General features: G+C 46.3%; 1 protein-coding gene across 5 annotated transcripts in view; it reads left to right on the plus strand.

Moving 5' to 3' along the window:
* dusp8a (dual specificity phosphatase 8a) overlaps positions 1-23465 on the plus strand; it is a 30734-nt gene that overhangs the window by 3828 nt on the left and 3441 nt on the right. For 4 of the 5 annotated variants that reach the window (XM_057052496.1, XM_057052495.1, XM_057052498.1 and 1 more), the window contains exons 2-6: positions 1141-1536; positions 7120-7258; positions 22561-22727; positions 22819-22978; positions 23186-23309. In XM_057052496.1, the coding sequence (XP_056908476.1) occupies positions 1300-1536; positions 7120-7258; positions 22561-22727; positions 22819-22978; positions 23186-23309 (827 nt within the window). In that variant the 5' untranslated portion in view covers positions 1141-1299. Of the gene's footprint in view, positions 1-1140; positions 1537-7119; positions 7259-17529; positions 18294-22560; positions 22728-22818; positions 22979-23185; positions 23310-23465 lie in introns of those variants that run through there. The other variant, XM_057052500.1, reaches the window with a different exon arrangement.

The following is a 23465-nucleotide window of genomic DNA, read 5'->3' on the forward strand; positions in this document are numbered from 1 at the left end:
CATCGGCTCTGTCAGATCAGAGGTGAGAAGTTGCAGAGCTGACTGGATGCCTTCCAGTGTCTTCACAGATCAAAGCTATTTTCTCTGCATCTGGTGTATATAACTTTCTGCCTCATGTAGCTGTTTTTTATCTTTACACCCCCTGTAATTCCCCCCCCTCTCTTTCTTTCTCTCTGAAGCTGTTAGTTTTTGGTTTATCTCTCTGCTATCTGTGTCCACATTTCTGTCTGCTGGACTCTCCCTTTCAGCTCAGTCCCTGTTTAGATATAGGGGTAAATGAGAAGGGGGGTCTATTTATTTTTCATGACAGCACGTGCCTGTAGATGAATAAAACAAGGCGACCGTAGTCTCATCCTGACCTTCTCATTTGGTACCTGGTTAACCAGGGAGGGGCGTTTCATCTACATGCACTGCTCATGTTTTCCACACACGTCCACGGACATTGACCAGATCATGAGCAGGACCGAGAGCAGCGTGATCGGTGGCCAAAGGAAGTACGAGGCGGTTTGTCGACTGTAACACACACGTACATCCACACATTCACTCACACAGGATATCACACTGGCTGTGTTCAGACCTGCTCTCTGAAATTCCCCCGTCTTAATTTATCTCATGCCCTCAGTTTCCTGTTTCATGAGCTGCCGGGAAAGAGACCCCCAGATCAACAACAACCAACTGTCAGAGGCATTTATACGGACCACCACAGGCTGCTGTGGTTATTGGCTGTGCAGGGCTAACTTTTGACTGAAGCGCGGACGCGTTACGCCGCACTGATGAATCCCAGTGGACAGTTCAGGCGGCTTTTTAGTCTTAAAATAGCTGTATTATTTTTTGCTTGGCACTTAGTCTATTTTAAATATCCAGGGTGTTCAAAGTCTGCCAATAAAAGATCACACAGAAATATAATTTGCACCCGATCGATGGTTCTGAGGGATCAATGGCTGTAGGTCGGTGTAAAAAGGTGTTATTTGTGTCCTCCTCTATGTAAGATGTGGTTGACGTGCCTTTGATCCGTGATTTCTCATCAGAGCTCCGTCTATAGTATCAAATTATGAACAATAATTTATCCATGAAACTATTGTGCCAGAGGAATTTGACTGGGAATGTGAGCCTTTACTTCCTCTGTCTCTATGTTTTCAGGCACCATGGATCTCTCAGCACCTGCTCCTGTCTTAGCCCTCCTCCTGTGACCTCTCCTCCTTCATCTCCTCCTTCCTGTCTCTTCCTCCACCTCTCCTCCTTTCATCTGCCATCTTCCTACCATCGGCCTACGGCGAAAGCTCTGCCTCCTCCTACAACATGGCGGGAGAGAAAGGGCCGACGAAACGGAGCGCCATGGACATCAAGCGCCTGGCGAGCCTCATCCAGAGAGGAGCGGGTCGTTTGCTGGTGATCGACAGCAGGACGTTTTCCGAATACAACGCCTCGCATGTGCAGGGCGCGATCAATGTCTGCTGCTCCAAACTGGTGAAGAGGCGCCTGCAGCAGGACAAGGTGTCGGTCACTGAACTGCTGCAGCCCAACGGCAAGGTCAAGGTGAGTCAGACGTGATTAGAACGCTGGCCGGTGGATTATGGTGTATGTAAACAGAAGAGCTTTCCTCTCTACACAACCAAACTAAGCTAACCTTACACAGAGTTGTCATTTCATTGACCTCTGGATCATATTCACGAATTTGAGTTCATTTATTTCTTTTCGTCGCCCACTGATGATAAAAACAGTTTAAATCTCCTGACCTGAGTACAGCTGTGGTAAACTGGCCTTCGCTGTTCTAGACCTTAGCTTGCGCTACATCTTTGGGTGCTATATCTGGCAGTAAGATGGCCTACTATAGGTTTGTTGCTTATCAGTGGCCATGAAATCGGATCCTCGCACTTTCCATGACTTCTCCTACGAATATGACAGTCTTTTTTTTCCCCCCCGCGGCCTGTCCACCGATGGCACGCGTCTCTTGTATTTTTAGTCACCTTGTGAAATTGAAGGAACTCTGAGAGGGGACACCCCGGTGGGTTGGCGTGGGGGGGGTTTATGGTGTTTTATCTGAGGGATGTCTTGGAAGCAACTGCATAAACATGTTCTCAAGATTGAGGAGATGGCAGCTAAAACTCCTCTTCCGTCCTCTTATTTTTAGTTCTTTTCCATGATCCAGGGAGCCGAGTACTGACTCACCGAAGCCGGTGATGCAGAACAGGTGACGTTTTGTTTCCGTAGGTGTGACACATTCGGGGTTCTTGCTTGTTCTTGGTCATCAGGAGCCAGATGGAGATTATGACCTGCATCACATCAGAGTCTGTTTGACCTACCCAGCAATAGATGCGCGGGCTTTGGCTCCCTCCCAGCACATTAGGAAACAGACTGGACCAATTTGCTTGAATTTCTGAATCACCAAATATGTTCCCCTTCTCCTTTTAAAAGACAAATCGTAGTTTTCTTCTTACACTTTAATTTGTTCCACCATTTAAAAAAAAAAAAAAGTGTTTATTTCAGATTTTTCTCGCGACGTAAACTTGTGGCTGCTTCTCTGTCTAAGCTGGTTAGGGATCAAAATCGTCTTTATATTCATGCATTCCAGTTGCATGTACCTGCATGCTAAATAGATGCCGCAGCCCGAAGGAGATCCTGCACATTGTGATTCATCTCAACCAATTGTGCACAAAAGCAGTTTTATTTAGGGCCGTGCGATGCATGATCTGTTATTCTTTGTGATCAACGGATTAAGGAGCAGTGAATTAGTCATTGTGAATTATGGTTTCATTACTCCTCTCTGTTCTGGTTCCAGTGGGTCCATCTCTGTGTGGGGCCCTGTGGTTGGCCGGGCTCACACTGTGGCACCATGTAGAGTCATGCATCCTCCAGAATTCTCGCTCTTTCATTGTCATGATGGCTGTGCGTGTCTGTCCGTCTGTTTCCAGCATATTGCTTAAGGGTCTAGTCCTGACGTATTCCTTCTCCTCTTCCAGAACTGCTCTGTGCCTGGTTTGTTATTATCCTTTCCCCACCCTGAGTAAAGAGGATAAGGCTTGTGATTAATGCTAGGCAGGATAAAGCTGGAACTAGCAGCGCGAGAGAGGAGGGCTCAACGGACCCAAACACTTTTGTTATTGGCTAAGCATGACATCATCCCTTTTGTGCAGCCATTGGCAGGCTGTGGGCTGGGCACGTGCAGCCTTGCTGTGTGCGGTTAAAGCCAGCTTCCACCCCCCCACCCTCTCCCCCCTAACACAGACAAACCATCCTCTACCCCCCACATGGCTCTGAGCATCACCAGGATTTGCTTCAGCCAGCCAAGACAGCAAAGGACACCATTGTGGTTCTTTGTTGAGGAAGTGAATACAGGAAGCAGGAGAGCAGCACTGAGGGTATTCATGGACGGGCTGCTGCCTCCGCCTTCTCCTTGCGCCTCACATCCCATTGAGTACTAATAGCCAGCGTCCCCCGTGGCGCTGCGCTCACCGTCTTTCATAGAAGCGCTCATCGCTTCAGTTAACTGAGCTGAATGAACATCCATGACCAGTAGAACAGCAATGAAAATGGTGTCCTCTTTCTCTTCCCCTTCCATCCCCATCCCTTCATAACCTCTTTTATAATGGTCTGCCTCGATGTAGGTCATTGGCTGACGGATGCGGTAGGTTAGATGATGTTGGACCTCAGCTGAGAGGGGACGGCGCTTAGCCCGGGTCTCCTCCGGCTTTTTTGTTTGACAGGCCTCTGGGGCAGGCGGCTGGTTTCTTGGCTTAAGCGCGCTTAATCCCCGCTGCTGTGGATGGGACAGACGCTCAGGCAGACTTGACAGATGGACCAGAGGTTTTCACTACCAGCAGCCCTGGTGGGGAAGCATCCTTCTTTCTGTAAGCAGGAATGGAGGCCAAATCTGGACCGACAGCGTTCTACATTACAAAACAGTCGCGAATAACGATCAATCCCAATCCAGTATGGATCTATAATGATCTATATCTATAATGATATCAAGCAGCAGTCCAGCCTGTCTGTTTGGTGGGGTGGTCTGGTGATGGACAGCCAGGTGATGTCCCTGTAATCTCTGATCTTCATTTCCTGATTTGTGTAAGTGGCCGGCTGACTGGCACAGAAGAAGCCTGCATGTGACCGACTAATGCATTAATGTTGTTAAGAAGATCCGCTCTACACATCAGTGTGTACACACTAAACGCTGCATATATCCTCCTGTTGGTGTTACCGTACATCCAAAAAATTTGAAGAATAAGCTTCAGATGACAGAACTTTTTCTTTTGTTTAGATTTGGGACACCGGTGGTTTTACTGGATTCATAATCGTGTTTTTTACACACACATTTCCTGTAATCGCTGTTCGGTATTTCCAAATGAAGGAAACCAGGCTGGACAGCGATTCATGTGTCAAGAGCTTTGACAGCAGCAGGACCGAGAACCTGATGAGTCACCATGTGGACTGTTTCCTTGATTACTCAGAGAGTAAACTGGGAATTTTTCTTCCGTTTCCTTCAGATTTTTCAGACTTCTGCCAAGTTCAAACAAAGACATCGTGGTTGGAGGTGGTTTTTCTTCATGGTTGGACTCATGTGTTTACTCAGATTAGGTCACGCTATGAATCTTTGTACGCTGTAAAGATGTTGAACCTAGGCACACTGGGTACTTTGATTTCAAGTTCAGATTATTTTCTTATGAATTCCTGAAGTAGTACAAATAATTTTATGAATGTGTGTGTGTGTGTGTGTGTGTGTGTGTGTGTGTGTGCGTGCCTGCCTGCGCGCCTCAGTCTCATTGAGAGACAGATGGTCTGAACAGATCTTGTGACCACATTTGTGATGTTATCAGTAGTCATGATATTGTGATGACCTCACACTCACACATGCACATACCCTTTTGCCATCTTGCACACAAACACAGATGGATTTAATAGGTATCCTTGTGAGGCCTCTGCTCGGGACCTCCATTAATCTTGTTGTCATTCATTCATCTTTAACCAAAGCCTTGACTTGCCCTCTTCAGTTCATACCATTAAATTTAATCTTCACTCAGAAGTTCAGTGTTTCAAGTTCTTTTCCCCATTTTGGTGGAGACAGGATTCTACAGTATGAGTGATTGGACCCCACATATGTATGAAAACACAGAAGATAAGTCATTTACCACTAATTATAAACTTATCATTTGCAAATGTAAGTCTGTAACGAAGGCCCAGTTATTATTTTGTGTATATTTGGTCCTCATAATGATAGAACATCACAAACTGACATGGCACACCTGCATACACAGGGAAGTGGCAGCTGCTGGTGCCAGTCAATGACATCATCCATTCCTGGGGGTGGTTTCTTTACGGTGGTGAGTGATGTGTGTCACACACCCTGGGTGGCAGAGTCTTAAACTGTGAGAAGTTAATGGCTTGCGCTAGTTTTTTCCTTTAGCATAGACTGGTTGTACACTAGTGTTTATGTGCAGGGTTTGGATTCAGCTTACTGGAGAAAATGAGAGAATATTAAATGTTCATCGGGGTACTTTATACGATTGTGTCTCCTCGGAGAAGACTCGGTAAAGGGACCCAGACCGCGCTTCAGGAATGTACAGCCATTTTTAGACTGTTTACTGCTGATGCTGCGTCACAGGCCAGTTCACGCACAAATACTGTCCCACTCAGCTCTGACCTTGTCAGTGGCAGTGCTGAGGTCAAGGGTAACCATATGGGACTGGCTTACACAAACACTTACTGTACTACTTTGGACTTTCCATTTTCTGTACATATATGTTGTGTGGCCAAAGCGCAGCTATGTATAGCTCTTTATGTCTACCGTAAGTCTCTTTAATGCTAATGCAATCTTTCTGCTCTGTTTGAATAGTAATAACCACTCCTTCCTTGCCAACTCTTCTCATTCGTTCTGCTTTGTTTGTTTACCTGCAGTACTCATGCGTCACAGCGCATGATCCTCGGTTGTGTGTGCAGTGCTGTAGCACTGCAGAGGGATGAGGGACCTATAATGCAGTCTGACAGCTAGCCCCACTCTCCCTCCAGTTCTTGACCGCTACCACTGCAGCAAACCCCCTGTGCCTCACAAACTGGGGTTTTGCTTTTAATTTGACACAGAAACGACCAGAACTGGCATTGTTTGTGCCGCTTCCATATACGTCTGTCAGCTGCAGAAGCCAGGAAGTGCATCATTGTGGGAGGAGTGGGGCGTCTCTGAATAATTGTGACAAAATTAACAGTAACTGCTCCTTTTTAACCAGATACGGCCAGTTTATTATTAATGCTTCGGTCAGGGCATTGTTATTAGTGATGTAAGTGCTATCATGAAGACTATGTCATGTACAATATGGACAAGATATTGGCACTTGGGCCAAGATGACAACACTATTTTTACTCAACTGTTTTTTGCAGTGTGTATGCATGGTTGGGTTTGCAAATTTGTGCATATAGGTAATGCAAAGGCCTATAATCCCAGATAAAGCACCTAAATTAAGTCTGATCCCATTAGGATTAGTAGCCAAAATTAGCCAGGGTTACTGAAGATGGAGGCTGTAGTGGATTTAATAGATTGGAATGCAGAGAGGAACACATGCCACAGGTATGAAGTGGATCACTCGGATGAATTGAAATGCCAATGCATAATATGAATGCATAAAATTAAACGCATATCACATAGATAAGGGCACAGCAGTCGTTTGAGTTGTCACAGCTCCCCACGTTCCCCTCTTTATTTTTCCTCCTGCATCGTCTCTGCTGCCCCCACCCTCTTCATTCCTTTCCTCCGCTCACCCTGCTTCCTCCTCTCCTCTCCTGGCCAGTGTTGGTTCAATGATGTAGTGATTCATAGCTGCAGCAGCCGCTGCCTAATGGTCATGTGACCAAAGCCTGCCTGACAACATGGTGAGCAACACAGCTCGGGCTGAGATGCACGTGTAGGCTGTGCCACTGTCCTGCAAACATGCGCACATTCCATGTGTTATGATATTTCACATAAAATTCTCTGTAACATATTTTATTTTTAGGTAGGTTTCCAGGTATTGTCATGGAAAACGTTTCTCATTTCAGGCAGCCCAAAACCAAATCCTGATAATTCCAAACACTTACCTTTTTGGTGTTGTACATTAGAAATCTCCTGTTCTCTCCTCATTCTTGCTCTCTACACAGGTGGAGCTGGGCAGGAAGCAGGAAGTGGTGGTTTATGACCAGAATTCCAAAGAAGTGGGACAACTGTCCAAAGATGGCTTCGTGCAGATTCTCATGGGAAAGTTGGAGAGCACCTTCCACAGAGTCTCCCTGCTCACTGGTAATGTGTGTGTGTGTGTGTGTGTGTGTGTGTGTGTCTGTGTGTGTGTCTGTGTCTGTGTGTGTGTCTTTGGTATGCAGTGTTGCTCCTGTTCTTACATTCACACAGCAGGTGCATCACCACATCCACGTCTTTAGCTGGTTGTAATTTCAGAATGTTGTCAGTAGATGTCAGTGATGAGCAGAAGCACTCACCTTATTTTAATTATTCCTAGGTTTTTGTAACTGATGGCAAATGGCAGATACCATAGAGAGGGAACTACAGAAGTATGCTTCATCAGTACAAACCCTCTGATTTTTAACTTAACTTAACTTCTTTCCCTGGTCTTATTTACCAAAGCTAATATCCTGCCATGGGGTCCACTAAAGCACAGCAAGACTTTCATTTCATCTTAAGCCAGACTGTTAATGGCTTCATTGAGTTAATAATCTCATTTCATTTGAGGTGGCTTTTTAAAATGCCATCCACCAATGGAGGCTTATGAATCCATCCCTAATGTGTCGAAACAGGAAGAGCATAATCTGCATCAGTCAGGATTGCCGTTCAGGCAAATCTCCGCTCTCCTTTTGCTCCATCCCCTCATCTTTATACTTTGCCTCCTCTCAGTTCTGTCACTGCTGGGGGATTAGTCCTTTTTCATGAGTCATTCATAGAGACAGAGGGCTGCCTCAAAGAACCCGGGCTGCACAATTAATCATACTGAGCTGCACTGCACATATGCTGTGCTAGAGCACGCACACATCTGCAGTATGCACATGCACACTACATGCTTAATATCTCATCATACACTCACACACATCAGTCGCCTGTCACTGAAAAGCAAGGATTTTCCTCCCCAGCCTGTTTGATCCGACATCATACCCCTCTCCGTGAAAGACTGCTCGTCAGCGATTCCCCCCCCCCTTCATCCTTTTCATCAGCCTCTTCAGGCCGTTCTCGCTGTCGCAGTTGTACTTATTCCGACTCTACGCTGCTCTGCTGTTTCCACGACAACAGTGGCAGAGAACATTACCCAGAAGGCTTCAGCCAATGGTGGTAGCTGTTGTTTGGGTGGTTGTATTATTGGGGTCAGTGGAGCTGGCAGCCTCTGTGTGCATGCTTTGGGTTTATGCATGTATGTGGGTGGAACTGTAGGGGGGCAGTGTATGCATGCATTAATGCATTCACAGCTGCACACATTGATGCTCAGATCTGTTTGTGCGTCAGAGGTGCAGAGTTTCCACGACAGAGTACGAGATTGCGAATTTCATTCATTTTTAATGAAGGAAAATGGTTCTAATTGAAGCAAAATGCTTAGGGTGGATTATTTATGTACTAGTTGTCATGGAAATTCAGACTTCAGGGACTTTTTTTCAAGGCTTTTCAGTCTTGAAAATCCAGCACGTTTTACTCTTGAGATCAAGAAAAAAGGAATGAAACCAAAATGAATAAATCAAAAAACGTGGTGAGAAGTTGAAATACACCAGTGTATGCTTGGGAAAATATATTCTTTTTCCTCACCGTCCCTCTACCTTCCTCTCCCCCTGTCCCCCCCTGATTTATTACGCTAATAATTCCTGCGATGACTTCATATCTGATTTAGCCTTACATATGCAGACCGCACGCACACACGCGCGCGCATGCACACAAGGCTCACGCGGCTGTAAATCAAGCAAGAGCTTGTGCAAGAGAACAGGGGCCAGAGGGAGGGTCAGATAAAAAGATGGGAAGAAAATAATCCATAAATGGGATGGGGATGAAGTGAGTACAAGAATAATTACCGGGCTCAGTGTCTATAGGGAAAAGGATTTTCTGCCTTAACTGTTACTTATGCAGAGCTCCTGCCAGAAGATTAGTGCAGGGTCCTGGAGACTGGCCCCTCTTTGTTTTTTCATATTTCATTGACTTTTATTCCAGGCAAGATCGGACATATGAGGGACATCGGATATTTCCCGCAACATAAGTTCCTACCTAAACACTTCCTACACTTCCTACATGCGTTGTTGGTGGTGTCATCAAAGCATGTCTCATAATCAAAATATGCAGATATTGCATGTTTATGGCAAATGTATTTCTGATGCTCATGTGCACGGTGCTGCGCGTTCACCCTGGTGTTGGTGGGATTTTTCTTCCCCCTGCTGTATGAACGTGTTTGTGAGAAACATGTTTGTCTCTGAGGACGAGCTGTATTTTTTTCTAACCACAGTAATGATCTCACCCAGTTGGAGCTCAGACTGGGGTGTCTTGCCTTTTTCAGTGCTGTGTGTGCGTGTTTCTCTGTAATATATATTTTTCCTGCCATGGGGAATACTGCCGGTTGGAGCCAGCTGTGACCCCAACGGGACTAAAGTTTGCATGTTTCCCACCAATCTCCAGCACTCAAGCAAACCAAAAACAACAGTGCCTTTTTGTATGCAGCTAGCTGGTATTTTAGCTGGTGCCAACTCTGCTCTGTGTGTCAACTCAACACCAAAACGTGTTGCGATGTGTGCTTGATGCTGGTGTCTGTATGCATTTTAAACCTTATTGGCATATAGTATGACAGTGGGTTTTTTCTCCGCACTCCCACGCTGTCAACCTCCCAGTTGAAAGATAAAAGTACACAGGATGGGATGGAGCGATGACATACTAATGAGAGGTATTAGTGGATGAAAGGTGCATCTTTCACTGGCTGAAGACAGTTGAGGACCCGCTGCGTAGCCCGGGGCTGTAGTGAGCTCAGGTTAGGGTGTGACTGTACAGACAACAGAAGGCATTAAGGTCAATTCAGTTATGTCTCATTCATCCCTGCTGTTATACAACGAGATGGCAGCCCCCACATGCATTTATGTGTGTGCTTGTGTGTCTGATGTAATTGTGGGAGGCCAAATCTCACAATGTGGTTCCTCACAGAGACATTCCAGCGAGTTAGAATACCTATGTCTGTTTGTGTCGGTTCTGGGCCCGTGCATGTGCGGAAATCAGTGGTACAGTGTGTAAGTGAGAGACAGAAGACGCAGACAAAACAGAATGAAAAGATGAGGTAATGCTCCCTGTAAAGTGTGTGTGTGGTCGGTTAGCTCATTCACTGATGCGCTGACCCGTGCTGGGTTCATGTTTCACTTCATAATTTATTCTTCTTTTTTCTTTTCCTTCACACACACAGACACACACACCTGGACAGTGTTTGGGCAGGTTTGCGTCAGATTCTCCACCAAACATTGATCACTACTTTTGGACGAGGAAACTGCTGATGCCATTAATCTCATTTTCTTTACTCTTGTTAACTTGAAGGCTGCAAAGCACCTCGCTGCCAACAGCGCCCTCTTCAGTCCGTCTTAGCTTTAAAAACATTTTCTTATATGGAATCAGCCAAAGTAAAATAGTTCCCTAGCAACACACGTGGCACTAAAATAAACCGATGCACAAGGATTGAAACTGTTTAGCTACATTTGTATTAGATGGATAAAATACAACAGAATTTTTTAAAATCACTTTTCCCTCAAGGTGTGTTCAGGTAAGTTATGCTTTGTCCACAGTGTACTGTCCCCCTGTTATGTTCTTTCTCCACTGCCTTCATCGCCCCCTCCTTTCTTTCGCCCCTCTTAACCTCCTGACCTGACCTTTCTGTGCCATCTCACCCCTTTCGCTCCCTCATCTGCTCCCTCGCCATCTGACCCCTCCCCATGACACCATTGGGAGACTGAGCGGATCAATGATTTCATTGAGAAGGACGCAGCGGTGCCATCAGGAGGTGAGCTCACCTTCCCTCGAGAGCTCTGACTTGTTATTCTCAATGACCTCGCCTTCCTCTCCACCTCTCCTCCAGTTTCCCCTATATTTCCTCCTCTTTCTGCTCCGTCTCTCTCTTGTCTTCTCTTTCACGGTGCTGAGAACAGTACACTATTTTTAGGTCCAGACTCCTGCGGTCATCACATCTGGCGCCAGTGGCCGCTGTGCTCTCACCCCGGCCTGTGGATAAACAAACACATACTCGTGCACACACACACACACACACACACACACACACAAGCCCCACCCTAACCAGCACCGAGGGAGCACAAAGGTCAAAGAAAATGGCCCATAGAAATATCTATGACATCACCTCCTCGCTCTGAAATGTGTTACAGACTCTGAGAAGCTGTGGAGCTGCACTGTGACATAATGCTCCATTTGTCTGCAGCCATTCTGCATCCATGTCATAATCTCGCACCTGAGTGAAGTAATGCCAAGTCCTCAACAACTCCTGCAAGCAGTCAGTTGCACATACACATGGACAGACTGACACATACATGCCCAAAGGAGGCCTGACCTGAGTTTTATGTAACCAGGCTCCCTCTCTGCCAGTGTTCTCACCCCTCCCTCCCTCATCTGTCTCTTCGGCCTCACATGATGGGCTTGATGTCATTTTCCTTTTCTTTCCCTTAAAAACAGGAGAACAAAAACTGGCCTGTGTGTTAATGTGAGCCAATGCCAAATGTTTCTATAATGACGTGATGTTGCTCTGCTCGCCTCCTGCTCCTCTTCCCCTTCTCCTCCATCACTTGGACTGCCTCACTCCCTTTGGAGAGGCCACACACAACTGCAAACACAAGCAAAACCAAGTGTCTGTAATAAAAAAAAGACCAATAAATGATGACATTTACACAACCATGATGCGCATGATAAAGATGTGCATAAAAACACACATCATCATTGAGCTGAGAGAAAAAAGGCAGCCTTTTATTATAGGAAATACACACTTACACTTCACTTGACTTACACACTATTGCCTATAGGGGCACTTTAGAGTCTCAGATCAACCAATGTTTTTGGTCTGTGGGAGGAAATCAGGAGAAAAACTTTCCCGAGTTTGAAGAAGGGACAAGCATTACTTAAATGTCCTAAATATAACATGCAGTCCTCAACTGAAAATGCCTCAAAAAATTCCCCCCTAGCTTGAAAAAAAACGTTCTCCCAGAACAAGTTTTAGTGGAATATTTGGATTATTAGGACTCGGAGTGGCCTTGGCTCCCTGAGCCAGCCTCATTCCTATGGAATGACAAGCAAACATGTTAAAATCGAGTGTAACATCAAGTCTTTCATTTGTGTTTCCTACACATTCTCATTCTGCTTTTCTTTTACTCAAAACTAAATTGAAACCTCTTTACCTCATTCTTCATACAGGATGCGGCTTCTTTATGAATACATCTGCGGGTCTGCTTGGCCTAAATACCACCATCTTTTTTCTGCTTCATCCATTTATCCATCCATCGCAACTGCCATGCATTCATCCGGGGCAGAATAAAAATAGTTTGTTTAAACGGTTACCTAGGCAGTGTCAACACATCGGGTCAACAGGAGCTGAAGTTGTACAGCTCACTAACCCAGGCCTCGCTACACCCCCATCAGCACTTCATAACTCAAACCTCCTGCTGAATTTGGGCCAAGTGCGCTGCAGTTTGGTTGCTGCGCCATCAGTTTGCCACAGAACTTAATCCTGAGGACTCTGACACACATGTGCAGTGGAAATTTCCAAGGGCAAGGAGAAGAGGGAAAGGAGTAGCTCGAAATTATGCAAACTGATCCTACCCAGACCTGGCCTGCCTGCACCAGATTCCAATCATGCTTCAGTTGCTCCGTCACTGCGTCATTTCTTAGAACATAGATAGATTCCCTGATTATCAGCTTCCTTCTTTGATGGTTTATATCTCTGGCATGCATTATCTTTTTTTTTTTTTTACTGTTTCAATCTAGGTGTGACGGGAAATTTCTTCATGCTTATCCTGGTATGAGGCATGAAGTAGAGGTCTTATTACCATCCAGACAAGCTTACCCTATGCAAACTTAGAGGCAGAACCTCTCGGGCGGCTTCCTGGTGAAGACTAATTTTGTAGTTCCAGATTAAAGAATGCAGCTGTTTGCATCCTTCTCTGGCCCGCTTGAAGTTTTTCCACCCCTGCTCATTCATATAAACACAAACACACATGTGGAGATGAATGCAGCTTATTCAGAGGCCACTTCCCTTTTGTTGTGTAACTATTTCCTGTTTCTGATAAAGGGACATCAGAAATCCCCACGGTGAAAGTGAGAGACGCCCAGAGAACTCAGCGAACATCACTTTGTTTTTTTGCGGATGCTCTTTAGTTTTATTTAAGTGAAGTTAAACCAAATCCACCCCATCTGTCCAGCCATCGCATGAAAGCTCTGGCTGTGTGTGCACAAAAACAGCTTTTCTGTTTCCTCTCGCAGCATTATGTCATGTGTTCTCTATTGTTCTTCTTCTGCTCATGGAGTGATGTCAGTGCAATGGTGTGGGTGTGAAACAGACACAGCATCTCCAGGGCCTAAACTGGAAGGAAAGCCAACGCTGCTTCACTATAGCTGCTGTCACCACGTCCTGTACACCCAAATCCAGTCTCCATGCTGTGACCTGTCCTTCTGTCTGGATCAACTGATTAGCATTCACTAATGTGTGGAACCTCCTAGTATTAAAGTCCGTGTAGTAGAAAATTGAAAGAGAATGAAGGTATTGGACTGCAGAGGAACACCAAAGTACAGTCTAATGCTATTCTACACCAGTTTGACAATGAACAGGATGACACTGGAGTGTATGACCAGATGGTGTGGCTTGCAGCACCGCTCAGGCTCCCCACTGCCCCAGCAAGAGCTAATTAATGTTGATCTGAGCCCTGCCTATCAGACTGCTGGTGGCAGAGGGACATAAAAACAACCTGATATGCTGTCTGCCCTCTCACAACAACACAGTTCATACACAGATGCACCCAACATGCAATGACCGTGGTGTTTTCCTGCTAAGAAACGCCCACATTCCCATTAGCATTCAGAATGAAATACCAATCTGTTTCGCTCACATGAGTCCATGTAGGCAACGTCCCCCCCAGGGAAATCAGATCAGAGCAGTGTGTACTTTGCTTCTACACACATGCATTCTTCATCTTTTTAGGAAGAAGATGAACACGAATGACTCTGGTGCATATTTAGCCCTTTATTCACCCTTTTGCTCTCTTACACACACACACACACACACACACACACACACACACACACACACACAGATCTACTGAGTTTTGTGTTGTTTAATTTGATTTTAAGAAGGCGACTAGTTTTAAAGCCCCCCCCTCTTTGCTTTTGATGTCTTACACACTTCTGTTTGTGTGTGTGTGTGTGTTTTGTATTAGTGCTTGCTGGGGCATGTATACAAACAGTAAAATCTGTGTGTAGTAGATTTGCTGATACAATCCCCATACTGAGCCTCCTTCAGGGGGTTAAGTTGCTCCGAGGGCAGGGGGTCCACTGCTTGACTGATGTCAGCAGGCCTTCCTCCAAGCTGCAGATAAAGATGAAACTACCTCATGCATGAGCACACACACCAACAAATATAGTGCCCCACTGCTCCCTTAATCTCACACGTCCTTCCCTCATCTGGCTTTTACATCGACACACCCCTCTGCCCTCAGCTCCTCTTTTTGCCTATATTTGACCCTTTTGCTATCTTACCATATTATCAGAAGCTGGTACAGTTGACACTTTTCATATCTCACCTTCACCTGACTTTTTTCCGGTCAGTATTTTTGGCGTCTGCTCTACCACCTGCTGGTTCCCTGCAAGAACCCCCAGCTACCTAATTTCAATCCCCCCACCTCATTCAGCACCACCCCCATCATCAATTACACCCTCCATCCTCCCCTCTCTCTCCTTGGTGACTACCTCACCCCCCAAGCATGGCAGCTGTGTTCTCCAGTAGGCATTACATCACTGCCAGAGCAGCCCTGTTACTAATCCCCTGATAACCAGCTCGATCAACACCGAGGACATGCACGCAGACCCCCGTATACATACACATGGACACATGTGTTTTTGCATATTTTAGCAAATACTTCTGTGTTCCCTCTATCTTTCTCATTCCTCATCTCCTCTGCATGCACACTTTCAACACATGCACGGAAGTCCCTGTGGAGATCAAGTCACATTAACTCAGAGTCTTCATCACATTAACCTGCCCTATCCGGGGAATGACGTCCCTTTTTCCTGTGACATCCTGACAGATGATCTGGGGTGTACCATATCACTCCTGTTGCTGCCTGTCTCACTAGGGAGGGACAGTCCACAGCTCCAACAAAAGAAATGACAAATTAATTAAACCTCCATTATATCATATTACTAATATATTCTTAAAAGATTATTATTTACTTATTTAAGTCTTCTTCCCAGAGCAAAGATTTCAGTTTACAGTCTAATTATTTTGATTGTTGTGGTGCAGCTAATGATGATTTTATTTGTATTGTTTTGATATAACTGTTGGATTTTAAATTTGGGGCACATTTCCTCAAATGTGGTTAAGATCAGCCTCAAAAAGTTTCCCTGTGTCGTGTTAATTTCCAACTGGTGTTTGCACCATTCACAGCAAAGCCTGCGGTTTCCAGCACAGAAAAGCTGAGCCATGCTCATCCGGTCTTCAAGCCCCCTTCTATGTGTGTGTCTGTGTGTGTGTGTGTGTGTAAACTGTGTGTTGTCTCAGTAACAAGCTCTTGGGTCATAAAAAAAGCATGCTCTAAATCTAAGAGTTGTCAGCGGTGGGGGCTCTCACAGTGACCTTCCTAACTATTTCTGTCTGAGCGGGGCCCATATGTGCAGTCAATAAAAAACAGACCTGGATGTCATTTATAGCGACTTGGCTGTGATCGTCTAATTAACACACCTTCTATTCTGAGCAACGTTACCCTACTGACTAGAGGTAGATGGGGGGGGGGGGGGGGGGTAGTCTAGAGAGAGCAAAAGCACACTGTTTGCTTTAGAAAAGTGAGCATGCAGACATCACTGGCTTCTGTGGTTTGTCAATTTGCTGTTTGTTTGTACGTTTCAGTGCAAGTTTTTACTGCATTGAGCCTCATGGGGAAACCAGGTGAGGTGTTAATGCAAACCGGTGTTTGGACAATTAGCGTGTGTGAAGTGTGCGTGACCCCAGCGAGACGCTGCAGTCTACCACATCTGTTCCAGCCAGGCGCACACAACGGCAGCTTTTGTTGATTTTCATGTATGTGACGGCGCACACGTGCGTTTGTTCTTGCCCTCTGTTATAACGCGTCTGCCCCATTTGACAAAGCCCGTCATCGCTAAGTGACCTATTTCCTCTCCCTCTCCTTCCCTCTGTAACCCCTGGTTGAACAAAAGGGTGACGTAAGGCTGTTCTCCCCCGAGTGTGGTCGTCCGGGGGTCTGCAGCCATCAGATGATGTCAGTCACTCAACATGCAGCTGCTCCCCTAACGAGACAGCTTGTATAAGCTTATTTACCTCATTTTGGAGATGTGCTCACCATGGCCGATGACCTAATGCACTTGAGAACCATCTGACTAGGTCTGAATGTAATCATATCTCAAACAGCCACATGGAAATGTGCTGATGCTTTTTTTTTGTATCATTAATGGCGCAAAATGCTAATGTGTCATTGTTGATGCAGTATTATGTATGCTTAAAGGTTAAAGTGCCCCACAGGACTGGGTTTTACATTGTTTTCTACAGCCATACCTGCAGTAACATACATGTCGTATTTAGTGCTGGTTTGTTCCTACAGGTTTGTTTATAACCTGTCACATGCATGTTAGAAGCTTGCTTTGTTTTCCTCTTTCCATTTTTGCCTCATTTCCAGCTACTCTGCCTTTTTTCTCCTCCGGCACCAGAACCTTGTGTCCAAACACGAGTTCGTTAGACATGAACCAGTGCAGGAAACCCAGTGAAGTCACACATTCCCTTACCTTCACTGAGAAATCAGCTTTCAGCACATTGACAATCCTAATCCCTCTGCAGCTGTTGTACATTTAAGGCAATCAAACTAACGGAGCGATTTGGCTCCTTCTTGTTTTGATGTACGTCTTTGTTAAATTTGCAGATACTTTAATAAAAGCAGTCTTCACGGCCTAATGTGAAACAGGCTGGAAGGAACTTCAAAACGGTGCCTGTCGATCTGTATTATTACATCAAAGTGTGACGACCATGGACCTTATGCAACCACACAAACGTGCTCATCATTACACCCTCTACAAATGAGGGGTTTTCCTCTCTTCTAGGACTATTGCAAATAAAATAAAATCAACTGACAGGTCAGAGTTATACATATATATATAGATTTTCACCGTCCTCCTCTGATAGGGTCCTGCTCCACAGCTCGGCCCCTGTGTTGGCTGCATATTTGGTGGATGAGTAAGGAATGTGGTTACATGCCTCAGACGTTAGTTATGATGGAGCTCAGGCTCCACAAGAGAAGGCGGGTGCAAGGGGAGGTAGCAGCTCACGGCAAGTGAGCTCATTCACCCTCCGTGCGCGACGAGAGATCGCAGCTCCGTCATCCTTTTTGCAGAGAGACAGGGGAGGAGGGACTAAGGGGGAGGAGCCTCGGCTCGCAGCTGAGCCAATGAGAGCGGAGGGAATCGTAGCAGCAAAACAATAGTGGGCTGCTCTTCTGGCGGTGGACTCAGAGACAGAGAGTGCAGTCAGAGAGACACACACAGACGCTCTGTGAACCAGCTGCAGGCAGATTACATCTGGGTTATATACATACAGACGCCCGCGTCACCTTTCCTCTTTTTCTGCACGGGTGTCTGTTTTCACAGAAATACCAGACTCGTGCATTGATGCCGAACCTTTTGAGGAATTTTTGCGCTCTTTTTGTGGGATTCTGGTGGACCTGAGGTATTCTGGACTATCTGTTGTGGTTCTTGGTCACCACCTGGGATCTGGAACCCACTGACTTTCACCAGAATTGATCACAAGTAGGAGTTTTACCTACACACAGCGCGGGGACTCATCTTAATCAGTCCTCCGTGGAAACTGTTTGTGTTTGGAAGGCTTTTTTGGACATTTCTTGTGTGGCGGAGGCTCGTTTCATCCCTAAAAAAAGGGGGGGATCACCAGAACATTTCCACCTGTGCATTAGCGTGTGCATGAGTGTGACCTGGGGAATGCCTCTGGATGTGATGATTGCCCCAGCGGAGGACTGTTTTTGGCCAGACCTACAGGAAACAAACATGAGGTTGAAGATCAGGGTCCGCCGAATGAAGGAAGGCAGAGAGCTGCGAGGTGTGTATCCACATGACATGGCTGTGTTTTTGCGTTAATAAGTTTGTTATATCTCCCCTTCGTGTTGATCAGGAGGTTAAGGTTTAGGATGTAGGTTATTGCCGCGTTATACAAAGACTGATGCTTTAATGTATTGAAAGGACGAGCCCAGAGGGGTAGCGTTATATCTTATGCATGAGGAGGAAAGCCCCTGCTGATGTTTTCTGCACTGCAGTTGCATTGGCACAGCATTGAAGTATTTCTCTAAATGCCCACACATTAAATTATTTTAAATACATGCACGGGATTAGTCATTATATTTACTGTTAAGACACATTAGCAGATATGTTGTTTCACTGACATGTTGAAGAGACGCCTTTTTACTCAGCCAAGACCGAGGAAATGTGTCCTCTCAGCCTGAAGCCACATTTATGTAAAAGTATAGAAGCTTTTCCTCTCAACTCTTATCAGCTCTGTTCTTTGTGTGGCTCTGCAGGTGTTTAAAAAAATCTCCTTTCTCACAGACTGAGGTAATAGAGAGGAAATTCTTTTCATATGCCACCATGGCATGAATTATGATCTGTGCATGAATTTAAGGAAGCTTGGTGTGATCAGAGGAACTCAAATGTTGGGTAATGCTCTGCAGTCTTTGCAGGCATATGTGAACGTTTATCAGAGAGCCGGCTGGAGGCAGTTTGCACAGCAGCGCTCAGCACCTGCTCTGGTTCACACTGTTACTGTAGGTGTGTTTCTTTGTGTGCAGGTGCACGTGCTTCATGTGTCAAACTCGCATGCTCGGATCAGATTAGCAAAATAAAAAAACAAAAAATCACACCCCAGTAGATGAAAATAGAATCGTGCCTGTCGCTGGATATTTTCAGACCTTTCTGCTCAGTTGAAGAGTGAATGTGGGTGAGATTAGAGGAGGATTTACACAGGGAGAGAGCGCTAATAAAATACTAAAATAAGCTGCTGTCAACGCAGATAGGCTAAGTGGTGACGGTAATGAACGGCTTCGCTGTTAAACGGGCAGGCGTGTTTCATCATGCAGTCATTGTCGGCTATTGCCATCATCATCCTGAAGCCCCGCGTGAAAAGGGATGACCTCATCCCTCTACCTCATCTATGCTCCGTCAATCTACAACTGACAGACGCGGCCCACTCTAGCGCTCCCCACTGCTAAAGAAAGAAAATGCACACACGCACCCTGCCATTGCCTCTGCCTTTGTGGAGCTGAGGGGGATATTGTGCAATGATGTCATGTTGGGAGACTGAAGGATGGCAGTGGGGGGGGGTGCAGGAGGGGGGTTGCCATTGAGATGCTAATGTCCCTTCATAGTGGAGGGGACAGCTGGAGGGCCACAGAGCATGGCGTCATGTCTCCTTCGATATGAAGCTCAGAAGAGAGTGATAGAGAGGTGCAGGGTACTCATTCAGGCAGATCAATGCCCCCCAGGCTGTGTGTGTCTGTGTGTGCCTGTGTGTGCCTGTGTTTCCATTTACAGATGAGTTAAAGAGGGCAACCGCGAGCGAATGAACAGAGGGGAGGGTTGTATTGACGAGGCAGTCGATTGTACCAGCAGCAGTGATGTAACAGGCCAGAGCCGGCAGGTGTTGTGTGTCTCTGGCTGCCCGGTCAATATCTCCAGGATTCCACTTCCACTAACGTTTGTGTCGAATCACCCACCCACCCCACCTCCCAAACTCAGGTTATACCGGCGAGGAGTCGTCAGTCGCTGCCTGAAAACAAAACCGACGAAGGACTCCACTCTGACCGAGCAGGAGAGGAAAATAAGCAGTTGCATAAGTGATGAAGGAGACAGAGGGAAACGGAAAAAGGAAGCCTCCGCCGCCAAGCCTCGCCGATGGCAACTCGGCGGCCTGTTTCCCGAACATTTTTTTTTCTCAAAATTCAGACTATGTGTTCATAATTAGGTTAGTCACATCCTGTCTATGCATATTTTCCAGTTAGAGTTACAGATGCATGACGCATCCTGTCCCCCCCTCCAAAAAAAAAATCCAAAAGTACACTTCTGTTTCTTTTCATATTAAACTACAGTGTTGGATGAAACTTGAGCGTTTATCTCCACCGTCGATCCCGCTGAGGTGAACTCATCCGTCCCTGTTGACTTTCTGATGTCGTCATCTTCAGAGACAGCCGGGCTGCTGTGTGTCACAGGGTATTTTCAGTGATGTCACTGTGACCGCTTGTGTGTGTGTATGTGTGTGCCTTGTGTTCACAGATAGGAATGGCCAGATGTGTCATTGTGGTCCTTTGGGAAACGTGAAGCCTTGTCTCGTTGGGTTATTTGATGTTCAGTCTGACTGTCCTTTGGACTTGTTGTCCCACTTATGCCCCCTCGTGACAGTCGGCTGTCATTAGCATCACCACACTTGACCGTCTGAAGTGTTGGTGAGGTCACAAATAATGCCTTATCTCCATTTATGTCAGCTATGGCTGCGAAGAAGGTGTTGGCAATTGCATTTGGGCTGATGTAATGTTGCTTTAATGCAATAGCAGCTCCAGATCAGGCGGAGGCACTCTTGATGTCCCGATCTGTTATCTCTGACTTCAGTCTCCCGTGATACCAGTGACCCCCTTACTCACTCATGACATCAGCTGCAGTAATTGTGGCTGTGCCCATGGATATATTTGGACTGGATATTTTTCCAGTTATGCTCACTTCCTTTCATCCATGTAAACCTTAAACAAAATCGCTGTCTCCACTGTGGAACGTCCTGTCTTCTGTCCTTCTAACAACTCTCTAACAATGTTCTTGCAGAAACAGGAAGATTGTCGCGGTGCGATGTCAGGCTTTTCCTGTTGATCTAAGCGTCTCCAGGAACATGCTGCTTCCTCGCACAAGTCCACTTTGACAAATGCTATATGTCATGTCATTATTTTGGCACATGTGTCTCCTTCAGAAGGAGCTTGGGAACCGAGGAACCAGGAAGTAACCCTTCAAAGAACTTCCCTTCCTCCACATGCTTTAGTAATTAGTGACAGCGGAGCGCCACCCTTTTATAGGACCACTAGAAAGATGCTGTGGCGGAAATTCTACAGTGAAACCACAATCCAGTGCCAAATTCTGACCTACAAATGGATGTTTATGGTGATGATGTCATCCGCCACACACCGAAGCGCGGCAGCTAGCTTCAGCTGCCTTTTTATATCCTCAAAGTTATCTGACGCCTGTTCTTCCATCTATCCTTCTTTCTCCTTCCTCCACTCTACCCCCCATGTGGAGTGCTGATGTCATTGCTCCTCCAGTTGCCATTAATAGTTGGATCCAGACAGATCCTCTGCACTCCGCTCTTAAAGAGACAGCGTGCTCACAATAGATTTGGTCATGAGCGTGTGCCGTCTTCTGCAGCCCAGAGCAGTTGCTGTCCTCCGAACATTTGCAGTTTATATTTTACAGCTTTTAAGATCTCGTGTGTGTTTAAGGGACAGTCAGCCAGCAGTTGCTACATGCAGTTGGGTGTGTGTTACAATGGGAAGCCGTGTCCTGCCTGCGCTGTGCTGCGTGTGCTACTTTAGAACAGTGATGTCATGTCTCACTCACTCTCACTGCTCTAAGTGCCTGTGTGTGTGTGCACGCCTGTGTCTGCGTGCAAGTGTGTGTGCATGTATTTGCTGTTCGTCCCAGATTGGGTTAGGCAGGGCTGAACCTAGATCAGTTTCTAATATCCTTTCTGGGGCTAAGGGTTTCCTGAAGTACTCTGCTCTCTTCTGTACACTCCCTGGTGAGGTCATTACCCACTCCTTAATACACACATTCCTAACCCCGCCCACTTTGGCGCTCGCCTTGCAGTTACACAACTGAGACTGAATATTGACAACATATTGCTGATGTGATTCTGTCCTTATTTTGTGTGTTTGTGTGGTTGTTGGGGTGGCTCGGGGGGTTACTGGGCCTCTGTCCTGGCCCTGCACCTGTGGCCTCTTTCATTCCCGCAGCCTGACGCAATGGTCTGCTACAGGACATGAGCTCATGCAGGAAACAGAGAGACACACACGCCTAAAGCGGAGCCGCCTGCCTCTTAAAGGGCCACACATACACATTCCTGGCTGCCCAGAAGTTAACCTAGCGTGCACAGACGGCCTCTGTCTTTGCTCCTGTTGCTGGAAGCAGACCCAAACCCCAGACATTGTGGCCTCAGAGAGGCTATAGAGTGTCAGTCTGCTAATGTTCACAATAAGGTCTTTGCAGTTCCCAGCACGAGTATGGCTGTTATAAAAAAGAATAGTGTGTCTAACCAGTTCTGTCCTCTTCTTTCTCTGCAGGAGGTTTTGCTGCATTCTCCTCCTGTTTTCCCGGCCTGTGTGAAGGGAAACCTGCCACAGCTCTACCTATGAGCCTGTCCCAGCCCTGTTTGCCTGTGGCTAACGTTGGGCCCACACGAATCCTGCCGCACCTCTACTTGGGCTCGCAGAAGGATGTGCTGAACAAGGTACAAATTGGGTGTTTTATCCAGGTCAAACCTCACTGTCCTTCCATCACAACGGGACAACCCTGAACTGACTTGATCCTGGTCTCCGTAGGACCTCATGGCTCAAAACGGAATCACCTATGTGCTCAACGCCAGCAACACCTGTCCTAAGCCAGACTTCATCAGCGAGGGCCACTTCATGCGCATCCCAGTCAACGACAACTACTGTGAGAAATTGCTCCCCTGGCTGGACAAGACGAATGAATTCATCGGTAAGATGAGGCGGAGAGCAACGTCATTTGATACAACGTTGTTGTGCTCACGTGCTGCTTTGATAACAATAGCAGCAAGTACACCACATCCGTCCTGATGACCCCCCTCCTTGTGTTCTTCCAGGAAATGCTAGTTTACGTTGAACAGATGTTGATTGTCTGCATAGATTTTACTAAAGATGTGTATTCATACCTGTCCTCCCACAGACAAAGCGAAGGTGTCAAACTGCAGGGTCATTGTGCACTGTCTGGCTGGAATCTCACGCTCGGCAACCATAGCTATTGCTTACATCATGAAGACAATGGGCTTGTCATCAGATGATGCCTACAGGTGAGCGTGGCCCTCCCACCAACCTCCCACTGAGCTAAGGTTACAGTATCACTAGGCCTTTTTCTCAGCCTTCCCCTAGTTCTGAGAATCAAATCAGGCAGAAAATGTGTTGTATCAGCAATGTTGATCACTTTTGTGGCGCCGGTCTATATTCAC

The sequence above is a fragment of the Takifugu flavidus genome, chromosome 13, assembly GCF_003711565.1.
Source record: "Takifugu flavidus isolate HTHZ2018 chromosome 13, ASM371156v2, whole genome shotgun sequence".
Classification (NCBI taxonomy): Eukaryota; Metazoa; Chordata; class Actinopteri; order Tetraodontiformes; family Tetraodontidae; genus Takifugu; species Takifugu flavidus.